General features: G+C 45.4%; 2 protein-coding genes across 2 annotated transcripts in view; both read left to right on the top strand.

The window, feature by feature from the left end:
• The first annotated feature begins 716 nt into the window (after positions 1-716).
• LOC116982910 (diacylglycerol O-acyltransferase 1-like) lies at positions 717-2,816 on the top strand. Its single transcript, XM_033036463.1, has 3 exons — positions 717-904; positions 1,339-1,426; positions 2,736-2,816. Exons 1-3 carry the CDS (start codon positions 732-734, stop codon positions 2,814-2,816), a joined length of 342 nt encoding a protein of 113 aa, XP_032892354.1. The 5' UTR covers positions 717-731.
• Positions 2,817-7,191: 4,375 nt separating this feature from the next.
• Positions 7,192-20,605, top strand: part of LOC116982911 (diacylglycerol O-acyltransferase 1-like) — a 79,275-nt gene continuing 65,861 nt past the window's right edge. Inside the window, exons 1-3 of the mRNA XM_033036464.1 lie at positions 7,192-7,269; positions 12,005-12,057; positions 17,257-17,362. Of these exons, the coding sequence (XP_032892355.1) occupies positions 17,275-17,362 (88 nt within the window). The 5' untranslated portion in view covers positions 7,192-7,269; positions 12,005-12,057; positions 17,257-17,274. The remainder of the gene's footprint in view (positions 7,270-12,004; positions 12,058-17,256; positions 17,363-20,605) is intronic.

The raw sequence follows: 20,605 nt of genomic DNA on the forward strand, positions 1-20,605 counted from the left end.
CAATCTACAGCTCCGTTCCGCTAGAGCTTCTTTGTTATAGGGGCAGCGACTCCTCAGGCTCTGAATCTACTCATAAGTTCTCATACAGCTCCGTTCTGCTATAGGATCACGCGCTGAATTTTCTCATCACTGTTGGCGCAGTTCTTGAAGCCCTGCACGCTCATTCCAGCTGTGGGTTTCCAGAGTCAGAAGCCGCTTCTCTCTCTCTTCATTTGGCAGCCCGGCTCCCCCCCCACTCCTCTTCTCACCTCCTCTCCTCTCCTCCCTCCCTCTCTCCCTTCTCCTCTCTACCAAAGATCCTATACACGATACTGCACTTGGTCTAGTATTATTATAAAACTGATCTTAGATGTTTACTTGTGGGTTTGCTTGCTTGCTTGAACTTTTTCTTTGATTCACATCTCGAAAACCCGAAGCGGTAACGGTGAAATTTTTACATATTCCAGTAGAGATTTACCTCATGATCTCAAAAAAACCCCCATCAGAAAATTTGTTTTATCATTTCCCGAGTTTTTTACTAAAATTGTTCACCAATCTGACATCTTTTTAAAATCTAACGTGCTGAAGCGCGCTGGATGACGTCACAATGCCTCTGCTCCTCGAGGCAAGCTGTGCAAAATTATCAACACGCAGCCCCACCGTTTTCCACGAGCTGCGAGTTAAGTGGCCCAGCAGCCCTCCCCCCCTCCCCCCCCCCCCCCCCCCAGGGCTCTGGATTGAAGCCGTTGAACATGTGCTCAAGTCGTGCAGCGCGCTCTGCTGGGTTCCTTCAAGTTCTACAACATGGCGGTGGCGGTCATTATCGCCGTGTGGGTGCGGACAAGCACAGTGGAAAAATAGCCGTGGCGGCCGTCACAGGGGATGACCTCCTCTCCGTCTCCCCCGACGATCGTCTGTCTCGTTGGTGGGTGAGCTTACCCTCACGGAAGCCACGATTGGCCGGCCCTCAACTGCTTTTCACCGTCCTCAGATCACTCCGTGCCTCGCTCTCCCCCCACCTCCCTCTCTACCTCCCTCCCCCTCCCTCTCCACCCCGCCTGCCCCCCCCCCCCCTCGCCTGCGCAGTCGGTTATGCGTGAGTGGATAGGGCGGGGGATGGGGTAAAAGGAGCGAGGGTTAGTTATCAAGGGGGGGGGGTTAGTGTGTGTAGGGGGTGGTTAGTGTGTGTGTGACGCCGAAGGCCGACCCCCCCCCCCCCCGCAACCGCGCGTTGAGGGGACGGTACCCAACGGGTCCCCCTTGATCTAGTTACAATTAAATATATTAAAATGCAAAATACATAATAATAGTTGTAATAAGGTCATTTCAATTAGATTGGATTTCTGCTTTTTTATATAGTTGCCACAAAGCACGAGAATCTCTGTTAAGTTCCTCCAGTGGATTTCTTAACTACCGTGGGATTTTGAATTGGGCTGTGGTTGTGCTGGTAGGTACTATGCTCAGATCTAACTGAGTAAACAATAGTGAGAACTATAATTACATGCACTTACAGAGTTTTTATTTAGATTTAATACACTGTATATAGTTACAAATGGAAAAGAGCTTGCCAGAGACATCTACTTCTTGGTCCTTTTACAAAACAGTGTGGCCTGTAAAAGGTGGCTAGGTTTCAGGTGGCAGAACCCAACATTTTACCCAAGCAATGTCATGATGATCTAGTTGGACTTGTTAGGTTCTCATTGGGGTGTCAGGTTGTCTGATCCTTTGCATTCAGTAAAATTAAATTTTTAGCAGGCGAGGACGGCAGATATTGTGGCTACAATGATTCAACACAATACCTTAAAAACATGTGCACATTCAAATTCTTTGAACTTCCAGCTACCTAAAGTTGATATAGCGAGCAAACTAGATAGGTAATTGACATGAACTGATTTTGCTGAATACTAATAACAGCAGGCCTAGATAGAGTGGATGTGGAGAGGATGTTTCCACAAGTGGGAGAGTTTAGAACCAGAGATCATCGGCTCAGAATTAAAGGATGTTCCTTTAGGAAGAAGATTCTGCTTCTATCACTTATGAACTTATGAACCAAAATGTACCCCGAAATCAAAAACTGAAATATTCACGCCATAACCTTGATATCAAGATATGTTCATGATATGAATTGTGATATTAACCTCAGGTTACCTCTATGTTATTGACATTGAGTGTCTTGAAATCAAATGAACAGACCAAAGATGTTTTTTAAAAACTGATTGTTTAATTATATTTAAACAGGTTCAGTTGCTGTGGAATTGGATTTTAATGATGTACAATGAATGACTTGTAAGGTGGGTAGGCATGGGTGACAATCATTTGGTAAACAATGATCTTTTAGATTTAGAAGAGTTAGATTTTTCAGGCTTTTTGACGCAGTGCAGTAGTAATTCAAGTATTTAAAATTACCCAAAAGAGAACTAATTAATTTCTCGATATTACGAATTGTAATATTCCAGAAGAAATTATTGGTATTCAAGAAATATCAGATATCTCTAAACCGATACTGAAGGAGTATCCCAAAAGTAAGGGAAAATATCACTCGCAACCTGCAATCATTTGTAAACCGAGAGTATTTAACTATGAATACACGAATGATGTATTTCCTACTAATTGGTATAATTTTTTCTGTACGCCTACTGACAACTTATTGCATTGCTGTATGTGGTATTAAAGTGATTTAAGAAATTTAATATAAGATACAGCTTTCATTTTATTACATAAATACATTTATGGTGATTACCTTATTTTCTTCGTAGGTTTTGACGCACACACAAATGGTTTTAGAAAATTTGATCACGTATGTATTGTACCTACAATTATCTAGGTTAAGACTATGAACATTAGGGATTTTTTAAATTATTAAGCTTATCATTTGTAAATTGATTTTCTACTAATCCATGTATTTACATTTGATTGCTCTGTGAAAGCTTTGGCTAATGTAGACTGATCTCTCAAATATTGAGTTTTCTGCCTTCGGCAGTTTCTAAATTGAATCATACATTTTTTAAGCCTTTAAAACTAACTTCTTAGTTCTAATCACTTATATCTTTCCTATCCCAGAAAAAAGATTCAGTAACATTTGATTTTTGTGATGTCAAACTATGAAAGTTTGAGTGTCAGCTGTCAGTCACATGTAAACCAAACCCACCAAATTAATTAATTTAAAAATATCCCAGCATGCAAATTTGTGCTGGAGCAATAATTTGAAGTGTAGCTCTTTTTTCCAAAAATGTAACCATAGCAAACCCTCGTTATAACTGATCATAGGAAGGGGGAATTGGAGTTTGTTATTGCCGATTGACTGATATAACCGAGTACGGTATAATCATTGTACATAATTGAAACAGAACTGCAGATTGTAGTTAAAACAAAAAAGACACAAAGTGATGGAGTCACTCACAGGTCAGGTAACATCTCTGGAGAACATGGGATAGGTGACATCGGGAATCTTCTTCAGACTGTTTCAGTCTGTTGTGTCACTGTTGTGTTACTTTGTGTCATTTCACCTTGAAACTAGGTACCGATGCCACTAGTCTGCACCAGTGAGCCCTTCACTGGTTCATGCAGCTGTAGCTGCGGCTCACGTTACAGCATTTGGGGACAGGGCTTTCTTCAGGATGCTGCCAATAGCAGGTCACCGTGGACCTCTATCCTCTCTCACCAGCTGCCGCTTCCAAGGTAGAGAATGTCGGCAACTTGGGAGAACGAGGAGGAGGATGCGGCGGTGGAGAGAGAGAGAGTGGGGGAGGGGGGGAGAAAGGCCAAGTGGACAGAGCGATGGAAGAAGGAGGAGGCAGCTCCAGTTGAGCGGAGAGTAGACAAAACAATAGCCGACGGGAAGCTTCCGCAGGTGGGAGAGGACGAAGCCCTACGGAGACCGAGTGTGTCTTATCGATGGCGGCGGCCTGAAGAAATGCTGTCCCCGGAGGTTATAACGTGAGAACAACAACAGCCATGTCAATGGACTGTGCGATGGGTGAAGAAGGGCTCGTTGGAGCACCTTGCGAGTCGGGAGTGGCATCGGAAGCTGGGTTGGGGAGAACTTGTCAAAGTAAACAGGGTATTATAACTAAAAAAATATTGCACCATGAAAGTTAAGGTTTTCTTTTCTTTTAGGCTGTGGGCCGAGGAGCTTTTTCGTGCAGTTTCGTGACCCAACTCACGGAACTACATGAAATTTTCACATATTGTGTAAAAATATATAAATCATCCCTGAAACTCGTCAAGAACAAAACTTGCACATTTTTATTAAATTAGAGAAAAAACTTGGCTGAGAGTGTTTCTACTGATGCCTGTTTTACTGGAGATTCCGATGAAAGTTCTTTGTTGTTCTGTGGATTACATGTCGTGGAAACTTGCAGCAGGGTAATTGAATTTAGTGGGAAAAGCATTAAGAAATCTGAAGAATGTGCAGCTAAGTGGATAGAAGTGAAACAAAGCCTTGAAAGCAAAGTCCCTGCTGAGCTGCTGCAACACAAAGAGGACAGCCAATTCGTGAAACCAGTCAAACTTTGTGAATTAACTGGAACTGAAAGGTAAGATCTAAAGTCTGAATTTATGAAAATGAATCTGTATGGACTTTAATTAATTTAATTGCACCCTTTTATAATGTGAAAAATTAGATTTGGAGGCTGTACATTCACTCATTCATTCACTCATTCATTCACTCATTCACTCCCTCATTCATTCACTTATTCATGAAGTTGAGGGCCTAAACTATGTGTATCCATAACAAAGTAAATTAAACATTTCCACTAATGCCAGCTTGTTGAAGTCTAATAAGTTGTCTTTAACATCTATTCTCGGAGCTGCCTACGATAACTTACCGGGAAAAAGTGCTCGGACCTTTTCTCAATTAAGAAGCGGCCGATTCGCGAATGGAGCCACGGAGTGTGTTTGGATCATCTCCGCGGGGGGGGGGGGGGGGGGGGGGGGGGGGGGGGGGCGGGAAGGCTGTACATAGTGCCGTCCATAGCGGCAGTTTCCAGGCCCCGACCACGGGAGAAAAACGGAGGAATTATTCACTGCACTTTATAGGCTTCCATGGGAGTGAGAAATGGTCAGAAATGGATGATGTTTATGTAGAAATGAATTGGTGTATGTGAACTTGAACTTGAACTAATTTATCTATGGTAGTAACAATGTTATTCTCATTAACATTAAGAAGAGGTTGAAATTTTATGAACTGAAGTCCATGCAGACTTAATGACTGAGATGGGGTTTTTTTGTAGCCTCTGCCTGACCCTCCACTTGAACTAACTTATCAATGGACTTATCAAAACTTATCAAATGACTTGGAATCTAAAGAAGAATATTCAGATGAAGATCAGATGTAATGTAAACAAATAAATTGGGGAAATAAATGATTATATAAAGTTTTATTTTAATGTCGATCGTTTCACTGTTTATTTGGTCAAATTATTTAAACAATGAGTGAATTACTTATGATAATGGCATGCTTGTGAATGACAGTGCAACAGTCCACCCACCCATCCACACATACATACATCCATACACACATCCACACACACATCCATCCATACACACACTTCCATACATGCACACACACACACATACATGCACACATACATCCGCGCACACACACATCCATCCGCACGCAGACATACATGTACACATCCATGCACACACATCCACACATACATCCACACATACATCCACACATACATACATCCATACGCACACTTCCATACATGCGCACACACACACACACACACACATACATGCACATATACATCCGCACACACACACATCCACACATCCATCCGCATGCAGACATACATGTACACATCCATGCACACACATACATCCACACTTACATCCACACATCCATCCATTCACACATACATACATCCACACATACATACACACTTACATCCACAGATACACGTTTGACAGGTATACACAGACAGACACACAAGCTACAGATACTCAAACAATGCAACACTTTTAGGGTTATTTTAGGTTAAAGGTAATAGCCCTCATTTGCAAAGGCACCATTGGGGGGGGGGGTCTCTGACATAAATATAGGCTCATTGTAGCTTAAAATGAGCATCAGAGCATTTGATTCTTGATCAGGATGTGACATTTACATCAGAAATATGTCTTATTCTCTCTTACAGGTCTGTCACCCAGCCTGGCACTGCCCCAGTCCCACTATGGCCATTACCCCCACTCTCCCCACTATGGAAGTCAGTGGGGTTCAGTAAACGGGGGAACCCAGAGGATCTGTCCTGACCCGTTAATTAGGCAGGTTCATGAGCCCTGAAAACCTGGGACCTCTGCTGCAGTCTCATTAAATTTCCTATTAAAGCGACTGGAAGATGCCTTGCAGGACCGTCCCCCAGCCTGGCACTGCCCCAGTCCCACTATGGCCGTTACCCCCATTCTCCCCACCATGGCAGTCAGTGGGGTTCAGTAAACGGGGGAGCCCAGAGGATCTGTCCTGACTCTTTAATTAGGCAGGTTCATGAGCCCTTAAAACCTGGGACCTCTGCTACAGTCTCATTAAATTTCCTATTAAAGCGACTGGAAGATGCCTTGCAGGATTGTCCCCCAGCCTGGAACTGCCCCAGTCCCACTATGGCCGTGACCCCCACTCTGCACACTGGCAGTCAGTGGGGTTCAGTAAAGGGAGGAACCCACAAGAACTGCCCTCACCCATTAATTAGGCTGGTTCAGGAGCAGGACCTCTGCGACAGTGTCATTAAAAAAACTCACAATTATATTCATCATATTATTTTTATATAATATAATTATACTTAATTATATATGATTACAGTCATAGTTACAAGTCATATATATATATATATAGGTATAATAATATATAGTTTAAATGGACTGCAACATGGAAATAGGCTGCCCATGGTGTAATATAAATTGGCCACTAGATGGCGCTTACTTTCCCGATCTCATTTTCTAATTAGTTTAAGTAATTAATGTGCAACTTTCGGCACTGACGAGTTATGACATCCTTCTCAATTATATTTCATCTAAATCTGTGGAAGATTTCATGTAGTTCCGTGACGTGGGTCACGAAAATCGATTTCTAGACATACTTTTGATGCTCGGCCCACAGCCTATTTAGTATGTCAATGATAACATTTTTTTCAACTTTGTCTCAATGAACATTGTTTAGTTTGTAGGTTCGGGTGTGATATTAATGACAACTAAAGTATCTACACAGGTATGGAATTCTTGTGGATCCAGTTCAGATTATTGCATTTGCTTTGAGTGACCCCAACACTTGGCCAGGGTCATATCTGATTATTGGTGAGTGGAACCACTTGGATTAAAATAGTTGCTAAATTACATTTTATTTTCATTGAATTTGAATGTCTTCAATGCTCTTGCATCTAATGATTTTAAAGATATATCATTTAAAAAAAATTGTTAGTGATATTTACAAACTTGCTTCATGTAGCATAAATGTAAACAAAATTAAAATCCTATTCAGTCATTCAGCAAAGCTATATTTCTAATATTTCAATATTGAACAAATTCTTTAGATAACTAAAGGCATAAATCACCTTAAGCAGAGATAAAGTATTTCCTGAAAAATACACATTCGTCATTGTGCTCTGTTACTGATCTCATTATGATTACCCATTCTGTGCAAAACTATTTATTTACAATTCACTTTAATTAGTTGTAAATGGCACCAAGTGATGCTTCCAATGTCATAATTTGCAGTGTCTACATAAAACCTTTCATATTGTAAATTACTTTAGTTCATCAAGTGAAGTCATAAAGACATTTCCATTACTGAAATGGAATGGGATTTTCCAGTTTATTTTTTGGGGGGGGATTTATTCCAAAAAAATCCCATTTATTTTTATTTTTTTTAAATAAAAATTTGTTTTTTGGGATATGACTTTCTGGTGCTAATGAGATTTTATTTCCATGTAATGGATATGATTTTCATGTTCTTGCCTGCAGTAATGGAAATTTGGGTAATGCAGTTCAGTGAAAGGTTAAAAAACAAGACACGGTTAAGTGATATTTCCCCCTGTTTCAGTTGAGGAATCCAAGTCAGGACCAAGATTCTTTCATACAATTGAAATGGAATATAGTGTTTAGTTTTTTGGTACACTGCCTTAGGAAAGATGTATTTATCACTGAAGGGACCCAATGCAGGCTCACCAGAATTGAACCAGAATCAAAAGATTAAAGTAGAAAGATGGGTTTCAAAACTTGGGGTGTATTGTCTTTAGTTTACCAATCAGATGTTGATTTAATCAAGCTGTTAAAATAATAAACACATTAATTAAGACAAATATTTAAAAGTAGTATATGTTAGGGGAATTGCAGACAGAAAGGCTGACAGAAGTTACAGCAAAATATAGATCATCTGCAGAAATGGTTGGAGAAATGGCAGATTCCAAGCAAGTGCGAGGTGTTGCACTTTGAGAGATTAATGTAAGGGGAGAGTATACAATTAATGGCCATACCCTTTACAGCATTGGGGTCTTCAAGTTCATAGCTCACTGAAGGTGGAAGCAAAAGTAGATAGAGTGGTAAAGAAGACATATGGTATGCTTGCATTCATTGCTGAGGCATTGAGTATAAGACTTAGAAAATCATGATGCAGCTCTATCAGAATTTGGTTAGGCCACATTTGGAGTATTGCGTGCATTTCTGGTTTGCAGAAAGGATGTGAAGGTTTTGGAGAGGGTGCAGAGGAGGTTTACCAGAATGCTTCCTGGATTAGATCGCAGGGAGAGGTCAGATAACTGTGGATTGTTTACTCTGGAACATTGGAGGTTGAGGGGAGACGATAGAAGTATATAAAATCATGAGATTGTGGACAGTCACAACCTTTTTCCCAGGGTGGAAATGTTCAACACTAGAGGGCATAGCTATAAGGTGAGAACTGGACAGTTTAACGGAGATGTGCAGGAGCACGTTTCTTATACAGAGAGTGGTGGTGGAAGCAGATACGATAGTAGAATTTCAGAGGACATAGAAGTGCAAGGAATAGAGGGATATGGATCATGTACACGCAGATAAGATCAGTTTAGCTTGACACTGTTCGACACAAACATTGTGGGCCGAATAGCCTGTTTTTGTGCTGTACTGTTCCGTGATCTGATGTAAATAGTAGTGTTTCCCAGGATTTGTATTGGGATGTCATTCTTTTTACATAAATTATTTGGGTTTAAACTTTGAGTGAATAATATTAACAGTTGATAGCAAAAATGAAGGGTATTCTATTAAAATATATGGAAAGACAGAACATCATTGATTGTGTACAGAAACGGGAACATTTTGGAAAGCAAAGTCCAATACAAGTCAATGCTAATTGTCGTACCATTTAAAAATAATAGAAAATCTATCTATCTTTTTTTGGACCACCTTACTCACAATTGTCCTGTGGTGTGTTTAATCACGTTTCGTTCAGATTGATGTTATATTTTACAAGTTATTCATATTTTCAACTTTACAAAACCCCACTTTGAGAAAAATCACTTGAACTTGCAGTGGCAGTTAGCAGGGTATGATGTCACAATGGGATCTAATTTACATAAATTGGCCATCAGCAGTGCTTCACCCCACAATGATGTCCAGGGGGTAGGGAGGGGAGAGGGATTATGGAGGGTAGGGAGTGACTGAAGGTAGGGGAAAGGAGAGGGACGGAGAGGTGAGCGGAGGAGGGAAGGACGAGAGGGGGAGAAGAGGGAGGGTGAAGAGGGGGGGGAGTGATGGGGAATGAGGGGAAATGAGCTGCACCTGCACAGTTGGGGGCTATGGGTGAGTGGTGGAATATTGCATTGGGGGAACGGGTTGCGTTGGTAGAACGGGTGAGTGGTGGAACGGGTTGCGTTGGGGGAACGGGAGAGTGGTGGAATATTGCGTTGGGAGAATGGGGGGTATTGCGTCGGGGGAACGGGGCCCAAAAGATTGATGCTATATTTTACGTTATTCACATTTTGAACGTTAAAAATGTAACTTCTCACTTTAAAAGATTCAATTCCCTCGCCCGTTACAAAGTCAGGGCACTGAGTCCTGTCATTTGAAACATAGTAACGGGCAGGAGCAGAGCAAGGGAATTTGATTTTTTAAGTTTTAAAAGAGGGAGGGTGAAAAGGAGGGGCAGGGAATGCTGGGGGGATCAGGGGAAATGAGCCGCGCCTGCGCAGTTGGGGGCTATGGGTGAGTGGTGGAATATTGCGTTGGGGAACAGGTTGCATTGGGGGAGCGGGTGAGTGGTGAAATATTGCGTTGGGGAACGGGTTGCGTTGGGGGACCAGGCTTCCCGTGTGACAGGGACCCAACGGGTCTTACTTGGTCTAGTATATATTCGTTTGTTTGTATATATGTATGTGTGTTCCCGAAACTGCCAAAACGGTACACGATAGCGCTACAATATTTGGCCCACCTTACTCACCATTGTCCTGCGATGTAAATTAAACAAGTTTAGTTCACATTGCCTGTGCCTGCGCAGTTTGGGGAGGTCCGTCAGTCCCGCACGTTCGCCTCCCCCGAGCTGCGGTGGGTACGGGGGCGGGGGAGGCTGCGCCGGTAACCCGGGGCCTGGGCACTGGGGCTGGGTCTGAGGGCGGCGACGCTGCTGCTCCGGGCCCGCAGGGAGGGAAATGAACGGAACCCGGGGCAAGGACTAGGACGCAGACTCGGCCTCTCCCTCTCCCGGCTCCATGCCTCTTGGCCCATCCCCCTCACAGCCCCCTGCCTCAAATACAAATTCCCTGTAATACAAGAATGAATAAAGACATTGAGGAGGTAGCTTCTGGAGTACTGTTCTGTTGTATGCCATAAAGATAAATACTGGAGACAAATAATTCTGAATAGGGATGAAGGTTTGCAGCTTAATGCAAAAAATCTATTCTACTGCTCTTTGAAGAAAAAGGTTATGGAAAATCTAAAGAACCTGTTCAAATTGTGAAAGTTAGAGGATAAAAACAGGTAGTTCTGCTATAACATGTCTTTCCACAAAATAATTAGGAATTAATGACTTAGGGAACATTTTTTTGCATTCCACAGGTCTAATTGGTTTCAGTGCAATTTTATTTGAGAACGAGAGAACGAATTGAATGTTACTTTGGAAATTGAAAGCAGAAAAAATGCTGTCTTGGCGGGAAAAATATATTTCCATGTGGCATCCCCTCAGTAATCAGACGCCATTGTCTCTTAAGAACACAGCTGCTACTTTCACCATGGGAAGCAATTGAAATTGGCAAGCAATCACTTTTAGACAATTGACAATAGGTGCAGGAGTAGGCCATTCAGCCCTTCGAGCCAGCACTGCCATTCACTTTCATGGCTGATCATCCACAATCAGTATCCCATTCCTGCCTTCTCCCCATATCCCCTGACTCCACTATCTTTAAGATCTGACTCTCTTATGAAAGCATCCAGAGAATTGGCCTCCACTGCCTTCTGAGGCAAAGAATTCCACAGATTCACAACCCTCTGTTGGAAAATGTTTTTCCTCATCTCCGTTCTAAATGGCTTACCCTTTATTCTTAAACTGTGGCCCCTGGTTCTGGACTTCCCCAACATCGGGAACACTTTTGTTGCAAAAATAAAATTACAGCTATTGAAAAGAGATTTATTTTCATAAAACCTGTCGGGCAAAAATAACTTTGCTATTACGAGTCTGAAACTGTCTAGCCCCTAACCCCATTTAAACAAATGTTCTTATAACATGAGCATCTTTAGGAATACAACTATTGTGTTATAACAGAACAACTTGTATAACAAAAATTATTTCCATTGATTAATAAATTAATAACAAGCCTTTTATCTGGATTATATGACAGGCATATCACGACAAAACAATTGAACTAACGAGATAACAAGAGTAAATATAATTAAGAGGTTGTAAAGAGGATTTCTTTAGTAAAGGCACTTAAGAATGATGGAAGATTACGTATGAATTGATTAACATCATTAAATGTTAGTGTGATGCAGTCAGTCCAGTTAAATAATAGTTGCAATTATATAAAACTTGTATCAAGTCAGCAATGTGACTGTTTCTCTTTTTCAGTGTCAAGTGTATTTATCCTTATTGCTCTTCATGTCGAAAGATCGCTGTCAGCGGTAGGTGTATTTCACGCTATTTTATAAAGGTGTTATTTTCTACGAAGATGAAACAGAATGAATTTTAATAGAGATGCCAAATAATTTATGCTGATAATCAATATAAATATATAGAAACATAGAAAATAAGTGCAGGAGGAGGCTATTCGACTCTTCGAGCCAACAACGCCATTCATTGTCATCATGGCTGATCGTCCCCAATCAATAACCCGTGCCTGCCTTCTCCCCATAATCCCTTGATTCCACTATCCTCTGGAGCTCTATCTAACTCTCTCTTAAATCCATCCAGTGATTTGGCCTTCTCTGCCCTCTGTGTAAGGGAATTCCACAAATTCACAACTCTCTGGGTGAAAACGTTTTTTCTCACCTCAGTCTTAAATGGCCTCCCCTTTATTCTAGGACTGTGGCCCCTGGTTCTGGACTCGCCCAACATCGGGAACATTTTTCCTGCATGTAACTTGTCCAGTCTTTTTATAATTTTATATGTTTCTATAAGATCCCCCCTCATCCATCTAAACTCCAGTGAATACAAGCCTAGTCTTTTCAATCTTTCCTCATATGACAGTGCTGCCATCACAGGGATCAATCCCGTGAACCTACGCTGCACTGCCTCAATCACAAGGATGCCCTTCCTCAAATTAGGAGACCAAAACTACACAATACTCCAGATGTGGTCTTACCAGAGCCCTACACAACTGCAGAAGAACCTCTCTACTTCTACACTGAAATCCTCTTGTTATGAAGGCCAACATTCCATTAGCATGCTCCACTGCCTCCTGTACCTTCACGGCAACTTTCAGTGACCGGTGTACAAGGACACCCATGTCTCGCTGTACCTCCCCTTACCTAACCTAACCCCATTGAGATAATAATCTGCCCCCTTGTTTTTGCCACCAAAGTGGATAACCTCACATTTATCTATATTATACTGCATCTGCCACACATCTGCCCATTCACTCAACCTGTCCAGGTCACCCTGCAACCTCCTAATATCCTCTTCACAGTACACACTGCCACTCAGCTTTGTGTCATCCGCAAACTTGCTAGTGTTGCTCCTAATTCCCTCTTCCAAATCATTAATATATATGGTAAACAGTTGCGGCCCCACAACAGAGCCTTGCGGCACTCCACTCGCCACTGCCTGCCATTCTGAAAAGGTTAATCCTACTCTTTGCTTCCTGTCTGCCAACCAATTTTCTATCCACGTCAACACCCTACCCCCAATACCATGTGCTCTAATTTTAGTCACCAATCTCCCGTGCGAGACCTTATCAAAGGCTTTCTGAAAGTCTAGATACACTACATCCACTGGCTCCCCTTCATCCATTTTACTTGCCGCATCCTCAAAAAATTGCAGAAGATTAGTCAAGCATGATTTTCCTTTCATAAATCCATGCTGACTTGGACTAATCCTTTTACTGCTATCCAAATGCCCCATTATTACCTCTTGCAAGGTTAAGAAGGAGGCATGGGACAGGTACAGGCAGCTGGGATCAAGTGTACCCCTGGAGGAGATTCGAGAACTAAAGGGCCTGTCCCATCAGCATGCGACTGCATGCGGCTAGCGCGACCTAACGTGGTCGCTTGAGCCGTACGGCCTCGCGAGGCCGGTCCCACTTCGATCGCCGGAGCCGTATGGAGTTGTGCGGGGCTGGTCCCGACATCGCGTGGGGCTCCGAAAAACTGACACTGTCCAAAAATTCCGCGCGACAACGGCCTATCGGCCCGCAGCCGCGTTGAGGCCGTACGCAGCATCTCGACGGGCGTACGCAGCGTCTTGACGCCGTACGCAGCATCTTGACGGCGTATGCTTAGCGCGTGGCATTGCGCGATGACGTCACTGCCCGGAGTGCCGTTGCGCGATGACGTATGCAATCACATGCTGGTGGGACAGGCCCTTAAGAAGCAAACTAAAAAAGGAAATCAGAATGGCAAAACGGGACAGCAGATAGCTCTGGCAGATAGCATTAAGGATAATCCCAAGAGATTTTATGTACATAAAGGGAAAACGGGTAACCAGAGAGAGGGATAAAGGGAAAACGGGTAACCCTTAAGAATCAAAGTTGTCAACTTTGTGTGGAGCCTCAGGAGATGGACAAGGTCCTCAGAGAATATCTCTATTTTTAGCATGGACAAAGGCAGGAGAACTAAGGGGTTGGCAGACAGGAAGCAAAATTAAGCTTACAAACTCCACCTCACTGACTACAAAGATGCTCTCATTGCTGCAAAATCTGCCTACCTCTCCTCCATATTCACCGATCCCTGCCTAAACCACAGAACCCTCTTCTCCACAGTGGGCAACCTTCTCAAGCCTCGAGCCAACACTCTCCCTACCTCTACTCCGGATCTCTGCAACTCATTCCTCCACTTTTTCGCTGATAAAATCAGCACCATCTATCAATCTTTATCCCCTGTACCTGACTCCCCAGCTGACGGCCCCCTCCACCACCTACCAAGGCCCCTCCTTTCAACATCTCCACTGACCTCCTTACCCCTCCTCCACACTGCTTCCTCTCCCAGTTTGACCTGGTCACCCCTATTGAAATCTCCAAACTCATCAGCTCTTCCAAACCCACTACCTGCTCCCTCGACCCTCTCCCCACTCCCCTGTTGAAGTCCTGCCTCCCCGTTCTCTGCCCCTACCTCACTAATCTCTTCAACTCCTCATTGTCCCCTCCGCATTCAAAACTGCTGCCGTTACACCAATCTTAAAGAAACCTGGTCTTGATCCCTCCTCTCTCTCATTAACTACCGCCCAATCTCAAACCTCCCCTTTCTTTCAAAAACCCTGGAGCGTATCGTTGCGTCACAACTTCATTCCCACCTCCTTGCGTATAACCTACTTGAACCCCTCCAATCTGGCTTTCGCCCCCTCCATAGCACAGAAACTGCTCTCCTCAAAGTCCTCAACGACCTCCTCACCTCTGCTGACACTGGTTCCCTCAACATCCTCATCCTCCTCGACCTGAGCGCAGCCTTCGATACAGTGAACCATAACATCCTGCTCACCAGACTCAAAGACCTCGGCATTGAAGGCTCTGCACTCAGCTGGCTCCGTTCCTACCTTTCCAACAGATCCCACCATCTCTCTCCACAACCACACCTCTGCTACAGCCGCAGTCACTCAAGGCGTTCCCCAAGGCTCCGTACTCGGCCCCCTCCTCTTCATCATCTACATCCTCCCCCTTGGTCAGATACTCCACCACTTCAATCTGGACTTCCACTGTTACGCTGATGACACCCAGATTTACCTTGGCACCAAATCCCCCCACAACCCCCCCCTCTCCCATATCAACTCCTGTTTGTCAGCTATAAAAACCTGGATGCAACATAATTTCCTCAAACTCAACAGCGATAAGACAGAATTCCTCCTCATAGGCTCCAAAGCCACACTCAGCAAAATCAATAACCCCACTCTCACCATCGACGGCACCACTGTCTCCCCATCTCCCCAGTTCCCGCAACCTTGGCGTGATCTTTGATTCCACCCTCTCCCTTGAGCCTCACATCCGCCATGTCATTAAAACCTCCTTCTTTCATCTCCGCAACATCGCCAAACTCAGACCCTCTCTCACACCGCCTGCTGCTGAAAGACTCATCCATGCCTTCATCTCCTCCCGACTGGACTATTACAACTCACTTCTCCTTGGCATCAGCTCCACCTACATCAACCGACTCCAACTGGTCCAGAACGCAGCCGCCCGACTCATCACCCACACCAAATCCTGGCATCACATCACTCCAGTCCTCAAAAAACTTCACTGGCTTCCCATCTCCCACCGGATCACCTACAAAATCCTGGTCCTCACCTACAAAGCCCTCCACCATCTGGCCCCCCCATATCTCACTGACCTCCTCTCCCCCTACCAACCCTCACGGTCCCTCAGATCCACATCAGCCGGTCTCCTCTCCATCCACAAGTCCAACCTCCGCAGTTTTGGGGACAGAGCCTTCTCCAGGGCAGCTCCCAGGCTCTGGAACTCCCTCCCCCAACTGATCCGCAATTCCGTGTCCCTCACCATCTTCCAGTCCCGCCTCAAGACCCATCTCTTCACCTCTGCCTATCCTTAGCCCCACGTCCCCGTCCCTTTTCATCTGTGCATTAATTGCCTCATACTGTGTTTTGTATTGAATTCTGTCTTTACTTTGTGTACTAGTCATGTCTCTACTATTTATTTCATTCCCCTTACATGTTTTTCCTCTACATGCTCAATTTTTGTAAGGTGTCCTTGAGACTCTTGAAAGGCGCCCATAAATAAAATTTATTATTATTATTATTAAGGAACTTAGGGCAGTCAATCGAAGTAGTCAGTATTACGGCCGAAGAGGTGCTGAAGGTCCTGACACGTATGAAGTTAGACAAATGTCCCGGGCCGGATCAGATATTTCTGAGGATACTCGAGAGGAAATTGCAGGAGCCCTGGCTGAAATTTATCATTTGTCATTAGACACAGGCGAGGTCCAGGAAGACTGGAGGGTGGCAAATGTTGTGCCTCTATTCAAGAAGGGCTGCAGGCAAAAGGCTGGGAACTATAGGCCAATGAACTTAACATCTGTAGTCGGAAAGGTACGGAAGAGTATTCTGTGGGATAGGATATACATGCATGTCTCATAAATATGAGTTTTTTGAAGATGTGACCAAAAAGGTTGATGAGGGCAGAGCTGTAGATGTATATACGAAGTGCAGAGATCCACATGGTGGGCTGCTCTGAGTGGTTAGATCGCATGGGATCCAAGGAGAAATAGCTGAATAGATAGAAAATTGGCTTCACGGAAGGAAACAAAGGGTGATGGTAAAAGATTGCTTCTGGAGGCTTTTGATCGTTTTGGCTTTATTGCTAGTGCACTGAAGTAATTCAACAGATGACTTTGCATTGGAAATGTAATTGAAAACTTAATTTCAAATTAGCAATTACACAATTTTCAAAAATAACCAACTTATTTGTACTCATAGTATTATTCTATAAATTTTAACTGGATTACCATTACCCCATGGGTAAAGACATAGTGAATGCATGACTTTTCAATCAGTATATATCTAATGTATTGTAAGATTTTTATCTGCATACACTGATATGTTTCTTTACATGATTATTTCTATCCAGTTTACAATAATTTATTTGGAACTAACTACAGTTAGAAGGTTGGGAAAAGTTAAAAATGTGGTCAAACTTAGCAGGTTTTGTTTATGTACCGCAGCTTTCAATCAGTGAAAAAATGGGATACACTATGCAGATGATCAATCTTGGAGCAATTCTGTTTATTCCGCTATTTGTGCTTAAAGTGTTGACAACATCTACTGCAGGTTAGAAATTCTGTTTTTTGTCTTTTAAATGTTACTGGACCAAGTGCAGACCCGTTGGGTCTGTTTCCCCAACGGCGTTTGCGGGGGGAGGGGCTGAGGCATCACACTCACATTAACCACCCCCCAAACACACAGGTGGGGGGAGGGGGGGTGATAAGAGGGGAGGGAGGGGAGAGGAGGAGGAGGAAACGGGACAGATTTGGGAGGGAAAGGAGAGCGGGGTAGGGGGTGAGAGAGGGGGATGGGGAGAGATGTGGGGGGAGGGGTTGGGGAGGGAGGGGAGGAGGGAGGGAAGGGGAGAGGGGTGGGTGGAGAGGGGAAAGAGTGGGGAGGGGGAGTGGAGGGGGAAGGGGGGAGAGAAGTGAAGTGGAAGAGAGGGAGGAGAGAGGAATGGGGAGGGAAGAGATGTGGGGGGGAGGGATGGGGACGGAGAGGAGGAGTGAGGGATATGAGTGTGGAGGGAGGGGGAGAGAGGAGGGGGGAAAGAGTGGGGAGTGATAGTGGGAGGGGGGAGAGGTGGAAGAGTTGGGAGGGTCAGAGGGGAAGGGGTGGGGGGGAGAGGGGAGGGGGGGAGAGGAGAGAGGGGTGGGGGAGGGAAAGGGGTTGGCGTGAGGGAGAGAAGTGGAAGAGTGGGGAGGGAGGGGTAGGGGGAGTGGTGGAAGAGGGACAGAGGGGTATGGGGAAGGGGGCGGGGGGAGAGAGGGAAGGGGATAGGGTAGAGAGTGAAGGGGGGTGGGGGAGAGAGGGATGGGTGGGAGAGGGAGAGGGGTGAAAAGAGGGAAACTTAGAAACATAGAAATTAGGTGCAGGAGTAGGCCATTCGGCCCTTCGAGCCTGCACCTCCAGTCAATATGATCATGGCTGATCATCCAACTCAGTATCCTGTACCTGCCTTCTCTCCACACCCCCTGATCCCTTTAGCCACAAGGGCCACATCTAACTCCCTCTTAAATATAGCCAATGAACAGGCCTCAACTACCTTCTGTGGCAGTGAATTCCAGAGATTCACCACTCTCTGTGTGAAAATTTTTTTTCTCATCTCGGTCCTAGAAGATTTCCCCCTTATCCTTAAACTGTGACCCCTTGTTCTGGACTTCCCCAACATCGGTTTCTATAAGATCCCCCCTCAATCTTCTAAAATCTAGCGAGTACAAGCCGAGTCTATCCAGTCTTTCTTCATATGAAAGTCCTGACATCTCAGGAATCAGTCTGGTGAACCTTCTCTGTACTCCCTCTATGGCAAGAATGTCTTTGAGCATTGGGCATTGTGACATCACACAATGGAACGTTCACCATGGGCTGGGGCTCCTGCAAAGGCATATGTAAATGGATCCATTCCGATTGGACATATGTGAGCATTGGGCATTGTGACATCACACGATGGAATGAATCAAAAGCAAGAAAGGCAGCCGGTAGCCGTACGGACGGACGGCAGGCGGCAGGCACACACTTTTAATATATAACTAGACCAAGTGCAGACCCGTTGGGTCTGTTTCCCTAACGGCGTTTGCGGGGGGGGGGGGTGGCTGCGGCATCACACTCACATTAACCACCCCCCAAACACACAGGTGGGGGGATGGGAGGTGAGAAGAGGGGAGGGAGGGGAGAGGAGGAGGAGGAAACGGGACAGATTTGGGAGGGAAAGGAGCGGGGTAGGAGGTGAGAGAGGGGGATGGGGAGAGAGACGTGGGGGAGGGGGGGATGGGGAAGGAGGGGAGGATGGAGGGAGGGGGAGAGGGGTGGGGGGAGAGAGGGGAAGGAGTGGGGAGAGAGGAGGGGGAAGGGGGGATAGAAGTGGAAGAGTGGAGAGGGAGGAGGAGAGGGGTAGGGGGAGTGATGGAAGAGGGACAGAGGGGAAGGGGGCGGGGGGAGAGAGGGAAGGGGGTGGGGTAGAGAGGGAAGGGGGGTGGGGGAGAGAGGGAAGGGGGGTGGGGGAGGGATGAGGAGAGGGAGAGGGGGAGAGGAGTGGGGAGGGAGGGAGGTAGGTGGAGTGGTGGAAGAGGGACGGGGAGTGGTGGAAGAGGAACAGAGGGGTAGGGGAAGGGGTGGGGGAGAGAGGGGAAGGGAGGGGAGGAAGAGGGGTGGGGTAAGGGGAGAGAAGTGGAAGAGTGGGGAGGGAGGGGTAGGGGGAGTGGTGGAAGAGGGACAGAGCGGTATGGGGGAAGGGGGCGGGGGGAGAGAGGGAAGGGGGTGGGGTAGAGAGGGAAGGGTGGTGGGGGAGAGAGGGATGGGAGGGAGAGGGGTGAGGAGAGGGAAACAGAAATTAAGTGCAGGAGTAGGCCATTCGGCCCTACGAGCCTGCACCACCATTCAATATGATCATGGCTGATCATCCAACTCAGTATCCTGTACCTGCCTTCTCTCCATACCCCCTGATCCCTTTAGCCACAAGGGCCAGATCTAACTCCCTCTTAAATATAGCCAATGAACTGGCCTCAACTACCTTCTGTGCCAGTGAATTCCAGAGATTCACCACTCTCTGTGTGAAAATGTTTTTCTCATCTCGGTCCTAAAAGACTTACCCCTTATCCTTAAACTGTGACCCCTTGTTCTGGACTTCCCCAACATCTGGAACAATCTTCCTGCATCTAGCCTGTCCAAACCCTTAAGAATTTTGTAAGTTTCTATAAGAGACCCCCTCAATCTTCTAAAATCTAGCGAGTACAAGCCAAGTCTATCCAGTCTTTATTCATATGAAAGTCCTGACATCCCAGGAATCAGTCTGGTGAACCTTCTCTGTACTCCCTCTATGGCAACAATGTCTTTGAGCATTGGGCATTGTGACATCACACAATGGAACGTTCATCAGGTGCTGGGGCTCCTGCAAAGGCATATGTAAATGGATCCATTCCGATTGGACATATGTGAACATTGGGCATTGTGACATCACACAATGGATCGTTCACCAGGGGCTGGGGCTGGGGCTGCTTCTATGGGTGAGAAGCCAGTATTTTTTGAAATATTGGTGGGCGGGGGGGGCGGGGGGGCTGCGGCATAACACTCACATTAACCACCCCCCAAACACACAGGTGGGGGGAGGGGGGTGAGAAGAGGGGAGGGAGGGGAGAGGAGGTAACTGGACAGATTTGGGAGAGAAAGGAGAGCGGGGTAGGGGGTGAGAGAGGGGGATGGGGAGAGAGATGTGGGGGAGGGAGGGGAAGAGGGAGGGAGGGGGAGAGGGGTGGCGGGAGAGGGGGAGAGAAGTGGTAGAGGGGAGGGAGGAGGAGAGGGGTAGGGGTAGTG

The sequence above is a fragment of the Amblyraja radiata genome, chromosome 17 (genome assembly GCF_010909765.2).
Source record: "Amblyraja radiata isolate CabotCenter1 chromosome 17, sAmbRad1.1.pri, whole genome shotgun sequence".
Lineage (NCBI taxonomy): Eukaryota > Metazoa > Chordata > Chondrichthyes > Rajiformes > Rajidae > Amblyraja > Amblyraja radiata.